Raw genomic sequence first — 19077 nt, 5'->3', positions numbered from 1 at the left:
AATGAGGACTGTAGTCCAGGAGACAGCATTTCAGATAGCTCTGAGAAACTACTCCAAAGATGATCAGTATATATGTGATTTTGGTGAAGCAGGAGTACATGCAATCAAGCACATATTCTTTGCAGAAGGTTTCTACTACTCACAAGGAACAGTCATCACCATGAAGGACTTTAATGCTTTTTCTAGATATGAAGAGATACAAGAATTGGGCTCATCAAGTTAGCTCCTGAAAATATCAAAGTATCTTAAGACTTGTTCTGCCAGTTTTAACCAGAGCACATAATACCTCATTTCTGCTCTCTACCCTGAACTCCTTTTAGGGGTATTGAAAATCAGCAGCTATACCAGCATATGATTTAATCCTTGTAGAGGTAGATGGCAAATGCCAGTTTGTAGTTGACATGATCAATCTTTCTTTTTGCTTCTTTAAAAGAGTTCTTCCCTTGTCATTCAGGAACTTGCATGTATCTTGCCATGGTGGCAGACCTTGAATTGCAACTCTGTGCTTTTCCTCCATGTTTGCTGGAGAAATATCTGTCAGTCTATTTGTTTCAGGTCAACATTTCAGTGGGCTCCACAGGGGCCTGAGAAGACTTCCAACAGTTCTAGGGCTGGTGTGCAAATAGGTCCAATATCCTCATTTGAGTCATTTTTGTTTACTGTTTATCTCACCAACCCTGGGGTTTGAAAGATGTCTTACTTCTGGAACTGAGCTTTCACCCTCTTTGCATTTGAAGTTCTCCTGGCTTTATTTGGGATCTATTTAAAACTTTGCCTTTCTGGTTAAGGTGTTGCTTTTAGGCTAGTAGTTGTTTGGCACTTTGATGTGATTTGAGATTAGACTATTTCATGACTGACTAGCCTTCAGCCTGTACTCTGCAGAACAGTGGCTGCTCCTTCTAAGGTGGCTAGCCTTCAACCCATTCATTCAGGAACAGAGGTGTTCTTTCTGTGAAACAATGTTGGGCTTTTCAGCCTTTGATCTAGTTCTTTTGAAGGGCTACAAGATTACTCTTCTTACCTAGCAAAATCTCAGCCAGTGAAAAGCCATGGCCTTGTACACAAGAGCTTTCCCAATTTCCTCTTCCTTCTTAGAGAACTGTTCTCCTTCCTTTGGCATGCAGAGACTTGCATGTGGCTCACCATGAATACAGATCACAAATTGCAATTCTCTGATGATCCCGAAGTCCCAAAGTCTGCTAAGTCAAGTCCGACTCTTTGGCATCTGCTGATCTCAAAGTCTGGATCCCAAAGTCTGCTCAGTCAAGTCCGACTCTTTGTGACCCGGTGCAATGTAGCATGCTAAGCTCCTCTGTCCGTGGAATTCTCCAGGCTAGAATATTAGAATGGGTAGCCATTCCCTTCTCCAGGGATCTCCATGACCCAGGGATTAAATCAAGGTCTCTTGCATTGCAGGTGGATTCTTTACCGTCTGAGCCACTAGGAGTTATGTGTAAGAGAAGGAGCCATTCCAAAGACTAAACTAGACAAAATGATTGCTTAAGCACTATAATAATATATAAAAACAGTGTTCTGCAGTAAGCCATAAAAATAAATAGAAATTAGTTTTTTGAAATAAAATGTTATTTGAGATTAGTATGAAGATTCATCTTGAAAAAATGTATCTGAAATGTCCAAAGCATCTCCAAAATCCAAGATATTTATGTTTGACAATGCTGCTGCTGCTCCATTGAGCACTTCAGTAAGTGATTAAGTCACTAAGTCACTTCAGTCGTGTCCGACTCTGTGTGACCCCATAGACAGCAGCCCACCAGGCTCACCCATCCCTGGGATTCTCCAAGCAAGAACACTGCAGTGAGTTGCCATTTCCTTCTCCAATGCATGAAAGTGAAAAATAAAAGTGAACTCGCTCAGTCGTGTCTCACCCTCAGTGACCCCATGGACTGCAGCCTTCCAGGCTCCTCCATCCATGGGATTTTCCAGGCAAGAGTACTGGAGTGTGGTGCCATTGCCTTCTCCGTTGACAATGCTAAGATGGGGAAAAAAACTACCATATGGAAATAATACACTACCTTTAAAAAGCTTTTGATAATATTTCTATGATACTCAGGAGAATAATTTCATTGATGACAAGAGGAGTACAAAGTAAACAGACACCACTCATTAGTGGAAGAGAAATAGTAATCACAGAATAATACTTTTCTTCTCCAAATGTTTTTTTAGCGCTTCTTTGACATCTTTGTTTCTCAAAGAGTAAATCAAAGGATTCAACATGGGAGTGAGTAGGGTGTAGCACAAGGAGGCCACTTTACTGAGCTCAGGAAATGTGTCAGGAGTGAGATACATAAAAAAGACAGCACCATACAGTACACTCACGACTCCCAGGTGGGAGCTGCAAGTGGAGAAAGCTTTCTTACGCCCTTCGGTGGAGGGTATCTTTAGAACTGTGGACACAATGTACAAATATGAAATAACAATAATTATGATGGTAGGGAAGATAATGAGGCCAGATAAGGTGAAAGAAACCATTCTTAGGATGGAGAGGTCAGAACAAGATAGTCTCTGAAGTGGGCGAGTGTCACAGTAAAAATGGTCAATGTCCCGAGAAGCACAAAAGGATAAAGTAAATGTCATGCTGGTCTGAAGAATTGAGCTGATACAGCCAAAAAAATAGGAACCAGCCACCAACTGAACACAGAGACATGTTGACATCTGGACAGTGTAGAGGAGAGGATTGCAGATGGCAATGAAGCGGTCATAAGCCATGACTGCCAGGAGAAACCCCTCGGTTACAATGAAGAGGGTGAAGAGAAAGAGCTGGGTCACACAGCCTGCATAGGAGATGGACTTGCTCACAGACCAGAAGTTGATCATAGCCTTGGGTGCAATAACAGATGAATAGACGAGATCAATGAAGGAGAGGTTGCCTAGGAAGAAATACATTGGTGTGTTCAGCCAGGGATCAGTTATAATAATGACCATCAGGCCAACATTCCCTAGAAGAATCATGGCATAGACAAGCAGAAAAAGCAGGAAGAGGAGAATGTGGAGCTCTGGGTGGACCCTGAAGCCTACAAGAATGAAGTCAGTCACGTCTGAGTAGTTGCTTGTTCCCCTGTTACCCATGGCAGAAACCTGCAGAGAGGTACAAAGCAAAATAAGCAAATGAACTCTTGGTTGTCATCCCAGTTACAAATCATCTCTTACTGTATTAGGAGTCACAAAACTGTTCTAAAATCATTATTTATTTTCACCTTAAAAGTTACTAATTTATATGAGTGGTGAAATTAGATCTTTTCCTTCTGAATCTAATACAGTGTCTTCCCGCCAAATACCTTTCACAGTGCATGTATCACTTCTGTATATATTTCCAACTCATGATTTATGCAATAAATGTAATGTCAGGAAATAGAGATTGCAAGAGAGCACAAATATTTCAATAAATGACATTTTGGAAGCAATTTTGGAGTCTGAGTTTGGAGATAAGGGCTTCAGTAGTCTACTTTAGGAAAACTTAGCTTGGCAGGCATAGAGTACCAGCAGATACAAAGGAAATGATTGAATTTTAAGATACCTAAAAGGTGCAATTATTTTTTGTGGTTAATGGAAACCATGGATTCTGATATAATGTGTATACTCACAAAGAAAAAGTTGTGCACAACCAAACAAAAATTATCAGCACTTGTATGCTAGAATTTCTCCAAATGAGCCTCATAATTTCTTTCATCAAAAATGATTTTCCCTCATTTCCTCAACTGACAGCTCATAGTAAAGAAAGAGACTTATTCTGTCTAGATAGACTTATTTAGAAATGGATACTGAACAAAAGATACATAAAGAAGAAATTGTTGATTGCATTCTTATTTACCTGGAATATAACTTGTACAGTTATCATTAGTTCATTTACTCAGTCGTGTCCAACTCTTTGGGACCCCATGGACTGTAGCCTACCAGGCTCTGAGGAGCCTCTCAGTGCATGGAATTTACCAGGCAAGAGTCCTGGAGTGGTTGCTATTTCCTTCTCCAGGGAATCTTCCCAACCCAGGGATCGAACCCGGGTCTCCCACACTGCAGGCAGACGCTTTTACGGTCTGAGCCACCAGGAAGACTCATTTACTAGACACTTTAAATAAGATCACTCTTTTCCCCAGGGCTTTATATACATGAATCTGTGTAGACAACAATAATAATAGCAAACATTATGTGGCATCTTTTATAGGCCACTTCTCTAAATGCTTGCATAATAGCTCATTTAACACATACAACAATAATATGAGCTGAGTGTTATTCTATTCCCCAGTTTACAGTAAGGAAAATGAAGTACCAAGAAATAAAATATATTGAAAGACACCTATAGGGTCAGAATTGAAATCTGACACCAAGAAATCTGGTTCCAGAACCCATGTTCTAATCACTGTGTGATATCTATCTACTTTTTCTTTGGTAAAGAAATATGAAAGAAGTTTAATATTTTGGTGAGGAAAAGATGACTTTCAGGAAAATGGTATGATGTTGTCTTGATATCTTTTTGTTATTCACCAGATCAATCAAAAATTAAATATGAAGATAATTATATTATAAAGGGGCAAGTTTTAAATAGATCAGAGTTAGGGTAGTAGGAGTATAAATTATTTAGACAGTGAAAGGAAACACTGTAGTAGTTGTAAAATGTTTTTTGAAAAATAATGTATCTTATTTATATTTCTTTAAAATCCTGCCTAGAACCAAGGGACCAGATTACTTTAATTTTTGAGATTTATTCCCATCAAACTCATTCTAATGTTAATAGGTTTACAGCTAAAAACACTTATATCTGGAAAACGGAGAGTGTTTTTCCCAGAGTATTCAATACACAAGTAGTCAGTTGGTAATTTATTATTTGTCAAAAACTCACATGCTTTCAAATTTACTCTTACCTTATATTGTTTGGTAATTTGTCATGTTCTGTAAAAAGAGCAGCAGAATTCTGATGTTCTGTCTTGTTATTGTTTTAATTTTAGAACGGGTAAACAAATTTAATGACTATGTTACAAAAATAATTTAAAAAATCATTATGTCAAAAGAAAATGAACCCCTTTCCTCTCAAAATTTCCAAGTGCATGTTCATTTCCCCAGTTTCATATTCTTCGCTTCCAAAAAAATATCCTTATTTTTCTTACTGCTCTATGTAAACTACTAAACTTTCCTTTAGTAGTTGACATTGGAAAAAGTCATTGTCCTTTGTAGAAGACAAACAAGTTTATTTTCCAGTGATGCTTGGTTACTTCTGAAATGCTTGCAGGAATTATATTCTGTAGTTATGCAAAGTGAATCTGAGGAATCAATCAATAGGATAGTCCCTCTTCTGCATTCTCTAGTGCTTGAATGCTTTTAAGAAGCAAAAATAGATTGTCTTAGACATCCTAAGTCTAAGGATGGTCCTGAGTCATCTGGAATCTCTGATAATCTGCTCAAATAACAGCAGCAGTTTTCATAATGGCTTTGGCATAACAGTATAAATTTTTATAATTGCAGCATTGAGGTTTCCTTTACCCTCTGAGATATAGTCCTCCTGGGAAAGAAAGAAGTATACATTTATTATTAAGATGTCTAGACTCCAGAGTCAAGATCCATGAGGAACATAGGGACTCCAGAAAGAAAGAAAATGGGGTGGGGTATGTGGAAGCAGCCTAACAGGAGTCAGCATACATAGAAGAGCTGTTTTCTTGTGAGAATCCTTTGGGAAAGACCACAAAAAAATCTTTTTTAAAATCATCAATCCAAAAATAGACATATCTGAGTTGGAGTTCTAAAACACAACTCCTTGCATCTAAAAATGCAGCTCGACTCATTATTTTTCTTCAAACACTTTATTGAGAAATAATTAGTGTGAAATAAACTGTATTCACTGAGTATACATTTCTGTGAGTTTTGCCAGTTTTATACATCAATGAAACCATCACCATATCAAGATACAGAGCATTTCAATCACCTCCAAGAGACTTATCATGCCCTTTTTTAACTATGCCTGCTTCCAACTCCATTTTCAGCTAACCAGTGATATGATTTTTTTTACATATAAATATGTTTGCATATAGTATGCACCCTTTTCTCTCAGGTTTCTTTCACTGAGTAAAATGATTTTGAGATTTATTCATTTTGTAATATCTATAAGTAACTCATTCTTTTAATTAATGAGTATTCCATTTACATATGTACCAAATTTTGGTACTCTTAAATCTTGGGCAATTGAGGTATTTTCTGATTTCAGATATTGTGAATAAAGTCAATATAAATATTCACACACACTTATTTGATCAAGGACCCACTTCCTTCTTCTCCTCTCTCAGCACAGCATAACTTTCTTACACTCAAGGAAGTGCAGGAAAAAATACACAGATTTCTCTTCCCCTAGGTACCAGACAAAGCCTATCATATCACCTTGAGTGTTAAGTCGCTTTATTCATGGCCAGCTGTTTGCAACCCAATGGACTGTAGTCCACCAACCTCCACTGTCCATGGGAGTCTCCAGGCAAGACTACTAGAATGGGTTGCTGTGCCCTCCTCCAGGGAAACTTCCCAAGCCAGGAATTGAACCACTCTTTTATCTCCTGCATTGGCAGATGAGTTCTTTACCACTAGCGCCACCAGGGAAGCCCATCACCTTGAGAGTATCAGGCAGCAAATATATCTTATCCCCAAGGCATAAATAATGCAGAAGGTCTGTTCAAAGCAAGAGTGGCTAAAATATCTTGAAGATCTCTTTCTTTATCCAGCCTCCATTCATAGGGTAGAAGCTTGATCTCTGTCATGTTACATCAAGAATACTGGAGCTCTGCTTTAAGTAGGCTCAGTTCAAAGGATGAATTTTCTATGCCAAGAGGGATAATATCATTGGCTACTGACCATACCCAGAAACCTGCCCCTAAATCAGAGGTGTCAATCAGAGAACTGAACCACAGGTTTTGCCTAGAATGAAAAGTGTACCATAGCAGAGAGCTCCAAGTGAACTGTATTTAGAACAAAGTGTGGAAAAGTTCAAGCATAAGTGAATTCTGAAACTTAAAAATAATTTGGTGATAAGCAATGAAGTAGAGATGGTTAGCTCCATAATAGCAAAAAGCTAGCTGTTGACCAACTAGAAGTTTAACAGAGAGAAGTAGAGAAGGAGACAGCTAAGAAATGCCTTCTCTGGGTTTGAACAAGCATAAAAAACTAGCCTTAAAGACTTGTAAAGGAGACCGAAAACAATTTTTTTGATATCTGTTGCATTTCAAGATATATTATTTTTTAATTTATTGTTTATTGAGGTAACACTGGTTTATATTAAGCAAGTTTCACGAATACATTATATTTCTACTTCTGTATACACTGCACAGTGCTCACCACTGAAAATTTAGTTTCCATCACCATATAGTTGATCTCCTTAACCCACTTCACCCTCCACTCCCCTACCTCTTTCTCTCTGATAATCACTATTCTCTTCTCTGTATCTACATGTTTGTTTTTGATTGGTTTGGTTTGCTTACTTATTTTGATTTTTGCTTATTTGTTTTTTGTATTCCACGTATGAATGAAGTCATATGGTATTTGTCTTTCTCTATCTAACTTATAATATCCTTGAAGTCCATCCGTGATATCACAATTGGCAAGGTTTCATCTTTTTTATGGTTGACTATAATTCTATTCTATATATACACCTCATCTTCTTTATCCATCTGTCAGTGGGCCTTTAAGTTGTTTTTGTATCTTGGTTATTGTAAATAGTACTGTGATGAACATAAGGGTGCATATATCTTTTCAATTAGTACTTTCATATTCTTTGGTAAATACTGAGAAGTGGAATGACTGAATCATATGCTGGCTCTGTTCTTAATATTTTGAGAAATATCCATAAGTTTTTATAGTGGCTAAGCCAATTTCTATTCTCACCAAAACTCTCTGTTTCCTTTTCTCCACATCCTCACCAATACTTTTCATTTCTTGCCTTTTTGATAATAGCCATTCTAACAGGCAGGAGGTGGTATCTCATTGTGACTTTGATTTGCATTAATTTGTGATGTTGAACATCTTTCATGAGCCTGTTGGCCGTATGTATGTCTCCTTTGGAAAAATGTATATTCAAGTCCTTTGACCACTTTTTTTATTTCACTCATTTATTGTTGAAACACACACTATTGTAAATGCAAAAGAAAAATCAGTTATGGAAGCAGAGAAAAAGTAAGCCCTTAAAGAGCCTACATTTTTAAAGAATTATTTTTAATTGGAGAATAATGGCTTTACAATGTTGTATTGGTTTCTGCTGTACAACAACATGAACAAGCTATAAGTATACATATATCCCCTCCTTCTAAGACCTCTCTCCCACCTCCGCCATCCCAGCCCTCTCACTAGCTAGCTATTTTACACATGATAGAGTATATATGTCAACTCTACTCTCTCAATTTGTCTCCCTCTCCTTCATCCTCTGTGTCCACAAGTCCTTCTGTATGTCTCTTTGCCCATTTTTTATTCGGGTTGTTTGGTTTTTTTATTGTTGGCTTATATGCATCATTCATATATGTGGATATTGTCCACCAAAAGGACAAATTTAATTAGATTAGAATGTAGAATAATATATGTCCCAGAATTTTTAGAAAATGATACAACAAGAATTACTGGAGGCAATTTGCTGAGTAGTGAATCTTACAGTCAACAAATGTTGTTCAGTCGCTCAGTCTTGTCCAACTCTTTGTGACCCCATGGACTGCAGCACGCCAGGTTTCCTGTCATTCACTATCTCCTGGATTTTGCTTAAACTCATGTCCATTGAGTCAATGATGTCATCCAACCATATCATCCTCTGTCACCCGCTTCTCCTCCTGTCTTCAATCTTTCCCAGCATCAGGGTCTTTTTCCATAAGTCAGCTTATTGCAGTAGGTGTCCAAAGTATTGGAGCCTCAGCTTCAGTATCAGTCCTTCTAATGAATATTCAGAGTTGATTTCCTTTAGGATTGGTTGGTTTGATCTCCTTGTAGTCCAAGGGACTCTCAAGAGTCTTCACCAACACCACAATTCAAAAGCATCAATTCTTCGGCACTCAGTCTTCTTTATGGTCCAACTCTCACATCCATACATGACTACTGGAAAAACCATAGCTTTGACTATATGGCCTTTTGTCAGCAAATGATGTCTCTGGTTTTTAATACACTGTCTAGATTTGTCATAGGTTTTCTTCCAAGGAACAAGACCATCTGTCAAATCAGCTGTCAGTGCCTATATCAATACATCTTACATAATACAAAATATTGTATATATTATACATATTTCTAACACAAGACATCAAAAATGAAAATATAAAAAGATATAAAAAATGAAATGATGATGAGAAAAAGAAATTCATATTTATTTACTGGTATAAGGATACTTGTATTGATAATTAAGAAGCAGCAATATGATTCGGAGAAGGCAATGGCACCCCACTCCAGTACTCTTGCCTGGAAAATCCCACGGACGGAGGAGCCTGATAGGCTGCAGTCCATGAGGTTGCTAAGAGTCAGATATGACTGAGCGACTTCACTTTCACTTTTCACTTTCATGCATTGGAGAAGGAAATGGCAACCCACTCCAGTGTTCTTGCCTGGAGAATCCCAGAGACAGAGGAGCCTGGTAGGAGGCCGTCTACAGGGTTGCACAGAGTCGGACGCAACTGAAGTGACTTAGTAGCAGCAGCAGCAATATGATTGCTTTATGAGAACTGTGTACTCAATTTAGTTGCTTCATGGTGGTGCCACCTACACAATTAATGAATGAAACATTATAAACTTTTATTACATAGAGTATTATAGTCATATTCACAATACAGCATTAGAAATATTGTTATTTTTTTAAAAAACCCACCTACCTATGATGTTCTCATGTAGTTTCTCTAATTATTGGAGAGTGACATACACATACAATGTGTGCATGCTCATTCACTGAGTCATGTCCAATTATTTGCAACCCCTGGACTCTTACCCGCCAAGTTCCTCCATCCATGGGATTCTCTAGGAAAGAATACTGGAGTGAGTTGCCATTTCCTACTATAGGGAATCTTCTCAACTGAGGTGTCGAACCCGCGTCTCTTGCATCTCCTGCATTGGCAGGCAGATTTTTACCACTCTGACACCAGGGAAGCCCACCAATACTGTACCATACTGTAATTCATAATGTATTGCATTCCCCAAAAAGTTTATTCACGTTTTCATAACAGAGTGCAGAAAAACCCAAATGAATTTTTTGGTCAACCCAATAGTAGAAGGGTTCATGTCATAAAAGAAATCAAAAGCAGTCTTTAATAACTGGAGTCCTTCTGCCAAATTGCCTAATGTCCCTTGTCTCTGGCACTGCTTCTTCTGTATCTCCTTCCTAGTCATCTGGCACTGATTGAGAGCCACTCATCTCCATCAAATCTTCTGTTAATTCTTTTGTTGTGGTATTTATCAGTTCTTGAATTTCTCCAACATCCATATCTTGAAACACTTTACCCACTTCACCACCTTTTTTTGTCATATCTTCATGATTTCTTGATTGGCTCTGTTGTAAATCATGTGAAGTCATGCACAACATCTTGAACCAGTTCTCCAGCAAGACTTTACTATTTCAGGATTGATGGCTTTCACAGATTTTCTATAACAATGATGACATCTTCAATGGTATAATCCTTTCAGACTTTCATGATCTCTCTATCAGGTTTCTCTTCCATATCACTGACAATCTTTCCCTAAATTATCATGTGTAATGAGCCTTAAAGATCCTTACACCCCCTGATCTAGGGGCTGAATTAGAGATGTTGTGTTCAGGGGACAAGTAGACACCTTTGGTGTTTAACTCATGGGGTTCTGGGTGGCCAGGGACATGGTCCAATATTTAAAAAAAAAAAAAAAAATTAAGACAGACCTCTCCTGCAAGGTGCTTCCAAAAGCATCAGTGGAACCAAGTCAGGAGAAAGAGGTTACTTGTCTAGTCTTTCTTGCTTTACAAAAAGAGACTGGCAACTGCAATTTATCTTTTCCCTTTAAAACTTGGGGATTAGTAGTTTTATAGATAAGGACATTCTTGATCATAAACCTAAACACATTTGCACAAAACAGTAGGGTAAGCCTATCCATTCCTGCCTTGAATCCCGGGGCTCACTTCCTTCCCCTTCTAATAAGTATCCTCTGTGACAGTTTCCTCACAGTATAGGGCACTTTTCTTCTGCATTAAAAACTGGTTCAGCCAGATATCCTCTCTCCTCAATGATTTTCTTACTGGCATTTGGGAGCTCATCGGCTGCCTCTTGATCAGCAGAAGCTGCTTCCCCAATTTTCTTGACACTTCTTAAGCCAAACCTCTTTCTAAAATTATCAAACCATCCTTTGCTTTCATCAGATTCTCCAGTTTTAGTCCTTCACCTTGCTTTTGTTTTACGTTGGCATATAACTTTACTTTTTCTCAAATCATATTACAATATATAGATATGTCTTTCTCCTGGCAATCCTGCACCCAGTAAAATATGCATTCTTAATATGAGATAAAGTATTCACAAAAGTACAAAATTTTCATACCTACTGCTGTAGCTACAGCAAGCTACAGCTTCACAAATTCTTAAAAAAAAAAAAAAAAAAAATGAGTCCTTACACTGGATTCATTCATCTTAAAATGGCAGGCAACCATAGCTGTAGACCTCAATCTTCAGTAGATACCTAGCAATGCAACTTTTTCTTGTAAGATCATGACTATTCTCTGCTTCTTAGGAGCACTTCCCACATCATTAGTGGCACTTCATAGGAGTCCTGAGATGTTGTTATTTAAGGTATTGCACTAAACATAATGAAAAATTTACAAGAACTGGGAGAGATCACTTTTTATTGTGGTAACCAGTGTACTGGAAAGATTAATGGCTCACATAGAGATGATTAGTGTCCTGTAGTGTTTTCAGTGGATGCTCACATCACTTGAGCTCACCACAATAGCAACAGGAGGTAACTACAAATATATTATAGTAGTACGATATGTACTACAATCAATTTCCTGTCATTATTATTTCATACTCCAATTTTACATTTTTAAAATTTCTCTCAGCTGAAAATGGTGCCAGGTATGGTCTAGAGTAGTATCTATACATATTTTATGCATTCATGACATACCTAATTTTTCTTAATTATTTTCAATATTTCTAGGCTACATAGTTCATCTGCAAGTTTTTCAAATTGTCGCAAATATTCAAAAACAACTTCTAATACATTTATCAAAACCAATTTGTGTGCAAGTGAATCTGCACATTTAAAACTAATGTTGTTCAAGGATCAACTCTATAGTCATACACTATAATGCCAGGGTTAGGTCTTTAACATATTAATTCTGAAAAACAGAATTCAGCCCATAACCCTTTCTTTTCTTGTCTATTGCCTTAGCTAAGACTTCAACTGTAGTTGAAGGTTGTAAACATTTTGCAATGGGGACTTCCTTGCTTTGTTCCTAATTTTATCAGTAAAGCTTCTGCTTCTCACCTTAAATATGATCTTAGCTCTAGATTTTTGGTAGATGTTACTTTTCAAGTTAAGGAAATTCTCTATTCCTGGCTTGCTAAAGCTCCTTTACTTTTTATGTATTTGTACCATCACCATACATATCATTCAGATTTAAAATGATGAGACACACCTTCTTTGCTGTATTGTCTCATACTAATAAGTTATTATGTTCTGTGTACTTTACTTATAATTTTTATTAACTTTGCTTATTTTAAATGAAACAAAAATTAATGTTTTTTATGATAAAAGGTGCAATTCACAAAGATAGACATCATAAACCATTAGACCCCTTGACAACAAAAAAACAAAGATTCATAAAGCAAATACAGGAGAAACATAAGAAAAAAGAACAAAAATATATAATCATAGTGAGACATATTGGAGAAGGCAATGGCACCCTGCTCGAGTACTCTTGCCTGGAAAATCCCATGGATGGAGGAGCCTGGTGGGCTGCAGTCCATGGGGTCTCCAAGAGTCTGACAGGACTGAGCGACTTCACTTTCACTTTTCACTTTCATGCATTGGAAAAGGAAATGGCAACCCACTCCAGTGTTCTTGCCTGGAGAATCCCAGGGACGGGGGAGCCTGGTGGGCTGCCATCTATGGGGTCGCACAGAGTCAAACACCACTGAAGTGACTTAGCAGCAGTAGCAGCAGTGAGACATATTAACATTTCTCTAAGAATATTTTATCAACTGTAGAAAAAACAAGAATAGGAGCATTCTGAAGGATGTCATTAATAATTTAATATAATATATATTTATGGAATTAATTTATATTAATCATATCCTGCTGCTGCTGCTAAGTCGCTTCAGTCGTGTCCGACTCTGTGCGACCCCATAGATGGCAGCCCGCCAGGTTCTGCTGCCTCTGGGATTCTCCAGGCAAGAACACTGGAGTGGGTTGCCATTTCCTTCTCCAATACATGAAAGTGAAAAGTGAAACTGAAGTCGCTCAGTCGTGTCCGACTCTTCCCGACCCCATGGACTGCAGCCTACCAGGCTCCTCCATCCATGGGTTTTTCCAGGTAAGAGTACTGGAGTAGGGTGCCATTGCCTTCTCCGAATCATATCCTACATAAATATAATTAGAATTTTGTATCTCATGTGTTATTAGAAGTCTATAGGACATTTAGAAAAACTGGCAAAAAGATAAGCATTACTACGTTTCAAAAACTAAAATTCTTTTTTGTATGTGTGGTTCAGTTATACATATACAAAGATGATATTTTTCTCCATTATAGGTTATTGCAAGCTATTGACTGTAGTTCCCTGTGCTATACAATAAACCTTTCCTGCTTGTTTCATATCTAATTTTTTTAATTAGAAATCTAGCATTCTACTTATATTAAGTCAAACAAATGGAATCAAAATGTCATAAATTTTTAGTTAGGCAAAAATCCATACATTTTCTAAAATATATATGTTGTACATATTATTTATATATCTGTATACAAAAACTTTTCTAATACTCTTGATAAATGCTTGAGAAAGAACATCAATAAAAAAGGAGATGGAAAAATTGGAAAACATAACCTAAATGAAATAGGAGCACTGAATATGAAATAGAAAAAGTGAAACAAAGTAGATAAAAGTAAAAGATCCTCACATAGTCCAGTTGTTTTTAACATGGTTGCTCATTAGAAACATAGCTGGACCTCTGGCCAAAAATAATAATAATAATAAGCAATACCTGGGCAATTGTATTTTTCAAAAAATTCCAAGATAAGTCTCATATGCATCTGGATTTTAAAAAGCAATTACAGATTTTTCTATTCAATGGTAGTTTTGGTGATATAGAATTTTATAATTTTTCTGTTGACCAGTCATGATACTGTGGTATTAAATGGGTAATAGTTACATAATTGGACTTTCCTGGTGGCTCAGATGGTAAAGCGTCTGTCTACAATGTGGGAGACCTGGGTTCAATCCCTGGGTCAGGACAGTAGTAAAAGATGTTGATCAGTTTTCACAATCAATAACCAGACAAAAAATAAAAGATAATTAAAATTGCAAGCCATGAAGGAAACATAATCAGCCTAACAATATAAAATAATTACATACAATTAGGTGGGCCAAGCAGAAGGATGTGGTAAGCCGAAGTGCATACATGCACATGTTTTCATCTGCCCAGCCAGTCCATGTCTTTTGATAGGTGCATTTAATCCATTTACATTTAATGTAATTATCCTATTACCTATTACCACTTTCTTAATTGTCTGTGGTTTATTTTCTGTGGATAGGGCTTTCCATTTTCTTGTTTTCTGCTTAAAGAAGTTCCTTTAGCATTTGTTGTAAAGCTGATTTGGTGGTGCTGAATTATTTTAGCTTTTGCTTATCTGGAATGCTTTTGATTTCTCCATCAAATCTGAGGAAGAGTCTTGCTGCATAGAGTACTCCTGGTTGTAAGTTTCTTTCGTTTCATCACTTTAAATATGTCATGCCATTCCCATCTGGCTTGTAGAGTTTCTGGTAAGAAATCAGCCTGTGATTCATGTCAATGTATGGCAAAACCCACTACAATATTGTAAAGTAACTAGCCTTCAATTAAAATACATAAACTTTGAAAAAAAGAAAGAAAGAAATCAGCCTGATGGTTGTTCCCTTGTATGTTGTCATTTTTCCCTTGTTGCTTTTAATATTTTATCTTTGTCTTTAATTTTTTGTGAGTTTGATTACTATGTGTCCTGGTGTGTTCTTCCTTTGGTTTATCCTGCCTGGGATTCTCTCTGCTTCCTAGACTTGATTATTTCCCTTCCCATATTAGGAAAGTTTTCAGCTATTATCTCTTCAAATATTTTCTTAGGTCTTCTCTCTCTCTCTCTCTTCTGTTTCTGGGGCCCCTATAATGCAAATGTTCATACTTTTAATGTTGTTCCAGGACTCTCAGGCTATCTTCATATCTTTTCATTCTTTATTCTATATCTGTTCTGTGGCAGTGATTCCACCAAACTGTCCTTCAGGTCATTTATCTCTGATTACTCCTCAGTTATTCTGCTCTGGATTCCTTCTAGTGCATTATTCATTTCTGTTTGCTCCTTCTTTACTTCTTGTAGATCTTTGGTAAACATTTTTTTGTGTCTTCTCAACCTTTGCCTCCATTCCTTTTCTGAGAACCTGAATCATATTCACTATCAATATTCTGAATTCTTTTTCTGGAAGGTTGCCTATCTCTACTTCATTTAGTTGTTTTTCTGGGGTTGTATCTTGTACCTTTATCTGGAAGGCAGCTTTCTGCTTTTTCATGCTGATTAACTTTCTGTAATGTGGTTTTAATGTGATATTAAGAAGAGGTAGCAAGAATACATAAAAGAATTATACAAAAAAGATCTTCATGACCCAGATAATCATGATGGTGTGATCACTCACCTAGAGCCAGACATCCTGGAATGCAAAGTCAAGTGGTGTTAGGAAGCATCACTATGAACAAAGCTACTGGAGGTGATGGAATTCCAATTGAGCTATTTCAAATCCTAAAAGAGGATGCTGTGAAAGTGTGACATTCAATATGCCAGCAAATTTGGAAAACTCAAACAGTGGCCACAGACTGGAAAAGGTCAGTTTTCATTCCAATCCCAAAGAAAGGCAATGCCAAAGAATGTTCAAACTACCACACAATTGCACTCATCTTACATGCTAGTAAAGTAATGCTCAAAATTCTCCAAGCCAGGCTTCAACAATATATGAACCATGAACTTCCAGATGTTCAAGCTGGTTTTAGAAAAGGCAGAGGAACCAGAGATCAAATTGCCAACATCTGCTGGATCATGGAAAAAGCAAGAGAGTTCCAGAAAAATATCTATTTCTGCTTTATTGACTGTGCCAAAGCCTTTCAATGTGTGGATACAAAACACTGGATAATTCTTAAAGAGATGGGAATACCAGACCACCTGACCTGCCTTCTGAAAATCTGTATGCAGGTAAAGAAACAACAGTTAGAACAGAACATGGAACAGCAGACTGATTCCAAATCAGGAAAGAAGTACGTCAAGGATGCATATTGTCACCCTGATTATTTAACATATATGCAGAGTGCATCATGTGAATGCTTGGCTGGTTGAAACATAAGCTTGAATCAAGATTGCTGGGAGAAATATCAAAGACCTCAGATACACAGATGACACCACGCTTATGGCAGAAAGCAAACTAGAACTAAAGAGCTTCTTGACGAAAGTGAAAGAGGAGAGTGAAAAAGTTGGCTTAAAACTCAACATTCAGAAAATGAAGATCATGGAATCTGGCCCCATCACTTCATGGCAAACATATGGGGAAACAATGGAAACAGTGGCAGACTTCATTTTGGGGGGCTCCAAGATCACTGCAAATGGTGACAGCAGCCAAGAAATTAAAAGATGCTTGCTCCTTGGAAGAAAAGCTCTGACCAATCTAGACAGCATATTAAAAAGCAGAGACATTACTTTTCCAACCAAGGTCTGTCTAGTCAAAGCTATGGTTTTTCCAGTAGTCATGTATGGATGTGAGAGTTGGACTATAAAGAAAGCCAAGTGCTGAAGAATTGATGCTTTGAACTGTGGTGTTGGAGAAGACTCTTGAGAGTCCCTTGGACTGAAAGGAGATCCAACCAGTCAATCCTAAAGGAAATCAGTTCTGAATATTCCTTGGAAGAACTGATGCTGAAGCTGAAACTCCAATACTTTAGCCACCTGATGAGAAGAACTGACTCATTGGAAAAGACCCTGATGCTGGGAAAGATTGAAGGTGGAAGAAGGACGACAGAGAGTGAGACGGTTGCATGGCACCACTGACTCGATGGACATGAGTTTTAGTAAGCTCCAGGAGTTGGTGATGGACAGGGAAGCCTGGCATGCTGCAGTCCTTGGGGTTGCAAAGAGTCGGTAACAACTGAGCAACTGAACTGACCTACCATACAGTTAAATTGAATCATATACCCACTGAAAGCAAGAATCTGATGGACCAATAGAGTCACCATCTGAATTGTAATTATGGCTTGGGTAATTCAAAGACTGCAACATGCTGTTAGTACTCCTGACAAATTAAAGCAAAAATTGAGTTCAGATCTTTAAATTCTGTTTCTATAGGGTACTTGTCACCATAACAAGATAATGTCCTATAGTTAACAGCTGCAGAGATGAAACTGCTGAAAGCTAAACCCACAGTATGAATTTTTGGCTTGCCAAACACAAAACATGTTGATTCATCCCTTCAATTTCTCTCATACAAATTAACTGAGGATTCCTGGTTTGTGAAAGTGAAGTTGCTCAGTCGAATCCGACCGTTTGTGACTCCATGGACTGTAGCCTAACATACTCCTCTGTCCATGGGATTTTCCAGGCAAGAGTCTTGGTTTGTAACATTACTCAAAACATTTGAAAATTCTGATATTTTGGAAGCTACCTCAACCACCTTTGCAGAAGGAAGCAGACCTACTCCCTAAGAGTTATTCCCTGCTCAATTTAAGATGCTGCTACTCCTTTATCTGAAGATGTTTCCTTGATGGAAGAAGCTACATTTCCCCTTTCCACTCCTCATTTTCATTCTATGAGCTCACTTATTAGTGCAAGAACATGAATACTGTCCCACGGCAGATAGAGAATTTGTAGAAGACTGGCTTAAAATTTTGAATATTTTTTGGATACATATTGGCAAAAGTGCTTTGAGGTGAATGAATTTTAGGGCTCTTTTACTTGAGAGGGAGGGAGATACTTGACAGAATTCTTACTTAACCAAAATTTGACAATTAGTGTGTTGCTGCTGCTGCTGCTAAATCACTTCAGTCGTGTCCAAATCTGTGGACCCCATAGACAGCCCACCAGGCTCCCTCATCCCTGGGATTCTCCAGGCAAGAACACTGGAGTGGGTTGCCATTTCCTTCTCCAATGCATGAAAGTGGAAAGTGAAAAATGAAAGTGAAGTCTCTCAGTTGTGTCAGACTCTTAGCGACCCCATGGATTGCAGCCTACCAGGCTCCTCCATCTATGGGGTTTTCCAGGCAAGAGTACTAGCTAATGTAAATAAGTTGAAGTCTAATGTTTGATTGAGATGACAAGTGTAATTTATTAACTAATACCAGATATTAAATGAAATTAAGACACTAGAAACATTTTGGGAAAAGTATAGAAAAGGAGATTTAATATCTTTAGGAGACAGTAGTGCTAGAGTGGCACTACTGGCTAGGTGCCCCGGGGTGTTCCTTTACCAATGACAAAGCAAACAGCCAGAAATTTTCAAAGCAGCTGTGATACTTCTCTCTAAGGATGTTGGTGGCAGACATTAAGGTTAAAGTGGCCTTTCTAATATCAGTGAGAAGCGAGGAGTGAGAGTGTTCAGATTATGGCTTCTGACTTCTCAGTCAAAGCAAGAAAGATTTGGTTAACATGATAGTAGCAACTTATTAGTTCAAAAATTAATGTGGTATAGTAATCTCCACCTATGGTTAGCTAATCATAAGTTATCTAGGAATAAAATAAGTGGGCCCTCTTTAGAGAGAGCAAAAGACAGAGAGACAAAAAGGGAGAGGCATTGGATAAGATCAAAAGTTGACCTGAGCTACCACGATTCAGATAATGCCCATCTCCCAACTCTTAGACTTGAGTTGAGTCACAGAGAGTCAGTGGAATGAAGA

General features: G+C 37.7%; 1 protein-coding gene across 1 annotated transcript; it reads right to left on the bottom strand.

Annotated features, from left to right (window-relative positions):
* Window positions 1-2145: 2145 nt before the first annotated feature.
* Window positions 2146-3144, bottom strand: LOC129641504 (olfactory receptor 9K2-like). The gene has a single exon (XM_055566209.1). It carries the CDS (start codon window positions 3085-3087, stop codon window positions 2146-2148), a length of 942 nt encoding a protein of 313 aa, XP_055422184.1. The 5' UTR covers window positions 3088-3144.
* Between the last annotated feature and the right edge of the window lie 15933 nt (window positions 3145-19077).

This window comes from Bubalus kerabau, chromosome 1 (genome assembly GCF_029407905.1).
Source record: "Bubalus kerabau isolate K-KA32 ecotype Philippines breed swamp buffalo chromosome 1, PCC_UOA_SB_1v2, whole genome shotgun sequence".
Lineage (NCBI taxonomy): Eukaryota > Metazoa > Chordata > Mammalia > Artiodactyla > Bovidae > Bubalus > Bubalus kerabau.
The sequence above is the reverse complement of the archived record's forward strand: the minus strand, read 5'-3'. Positions and strand labels throughout refer to the sequence as shown.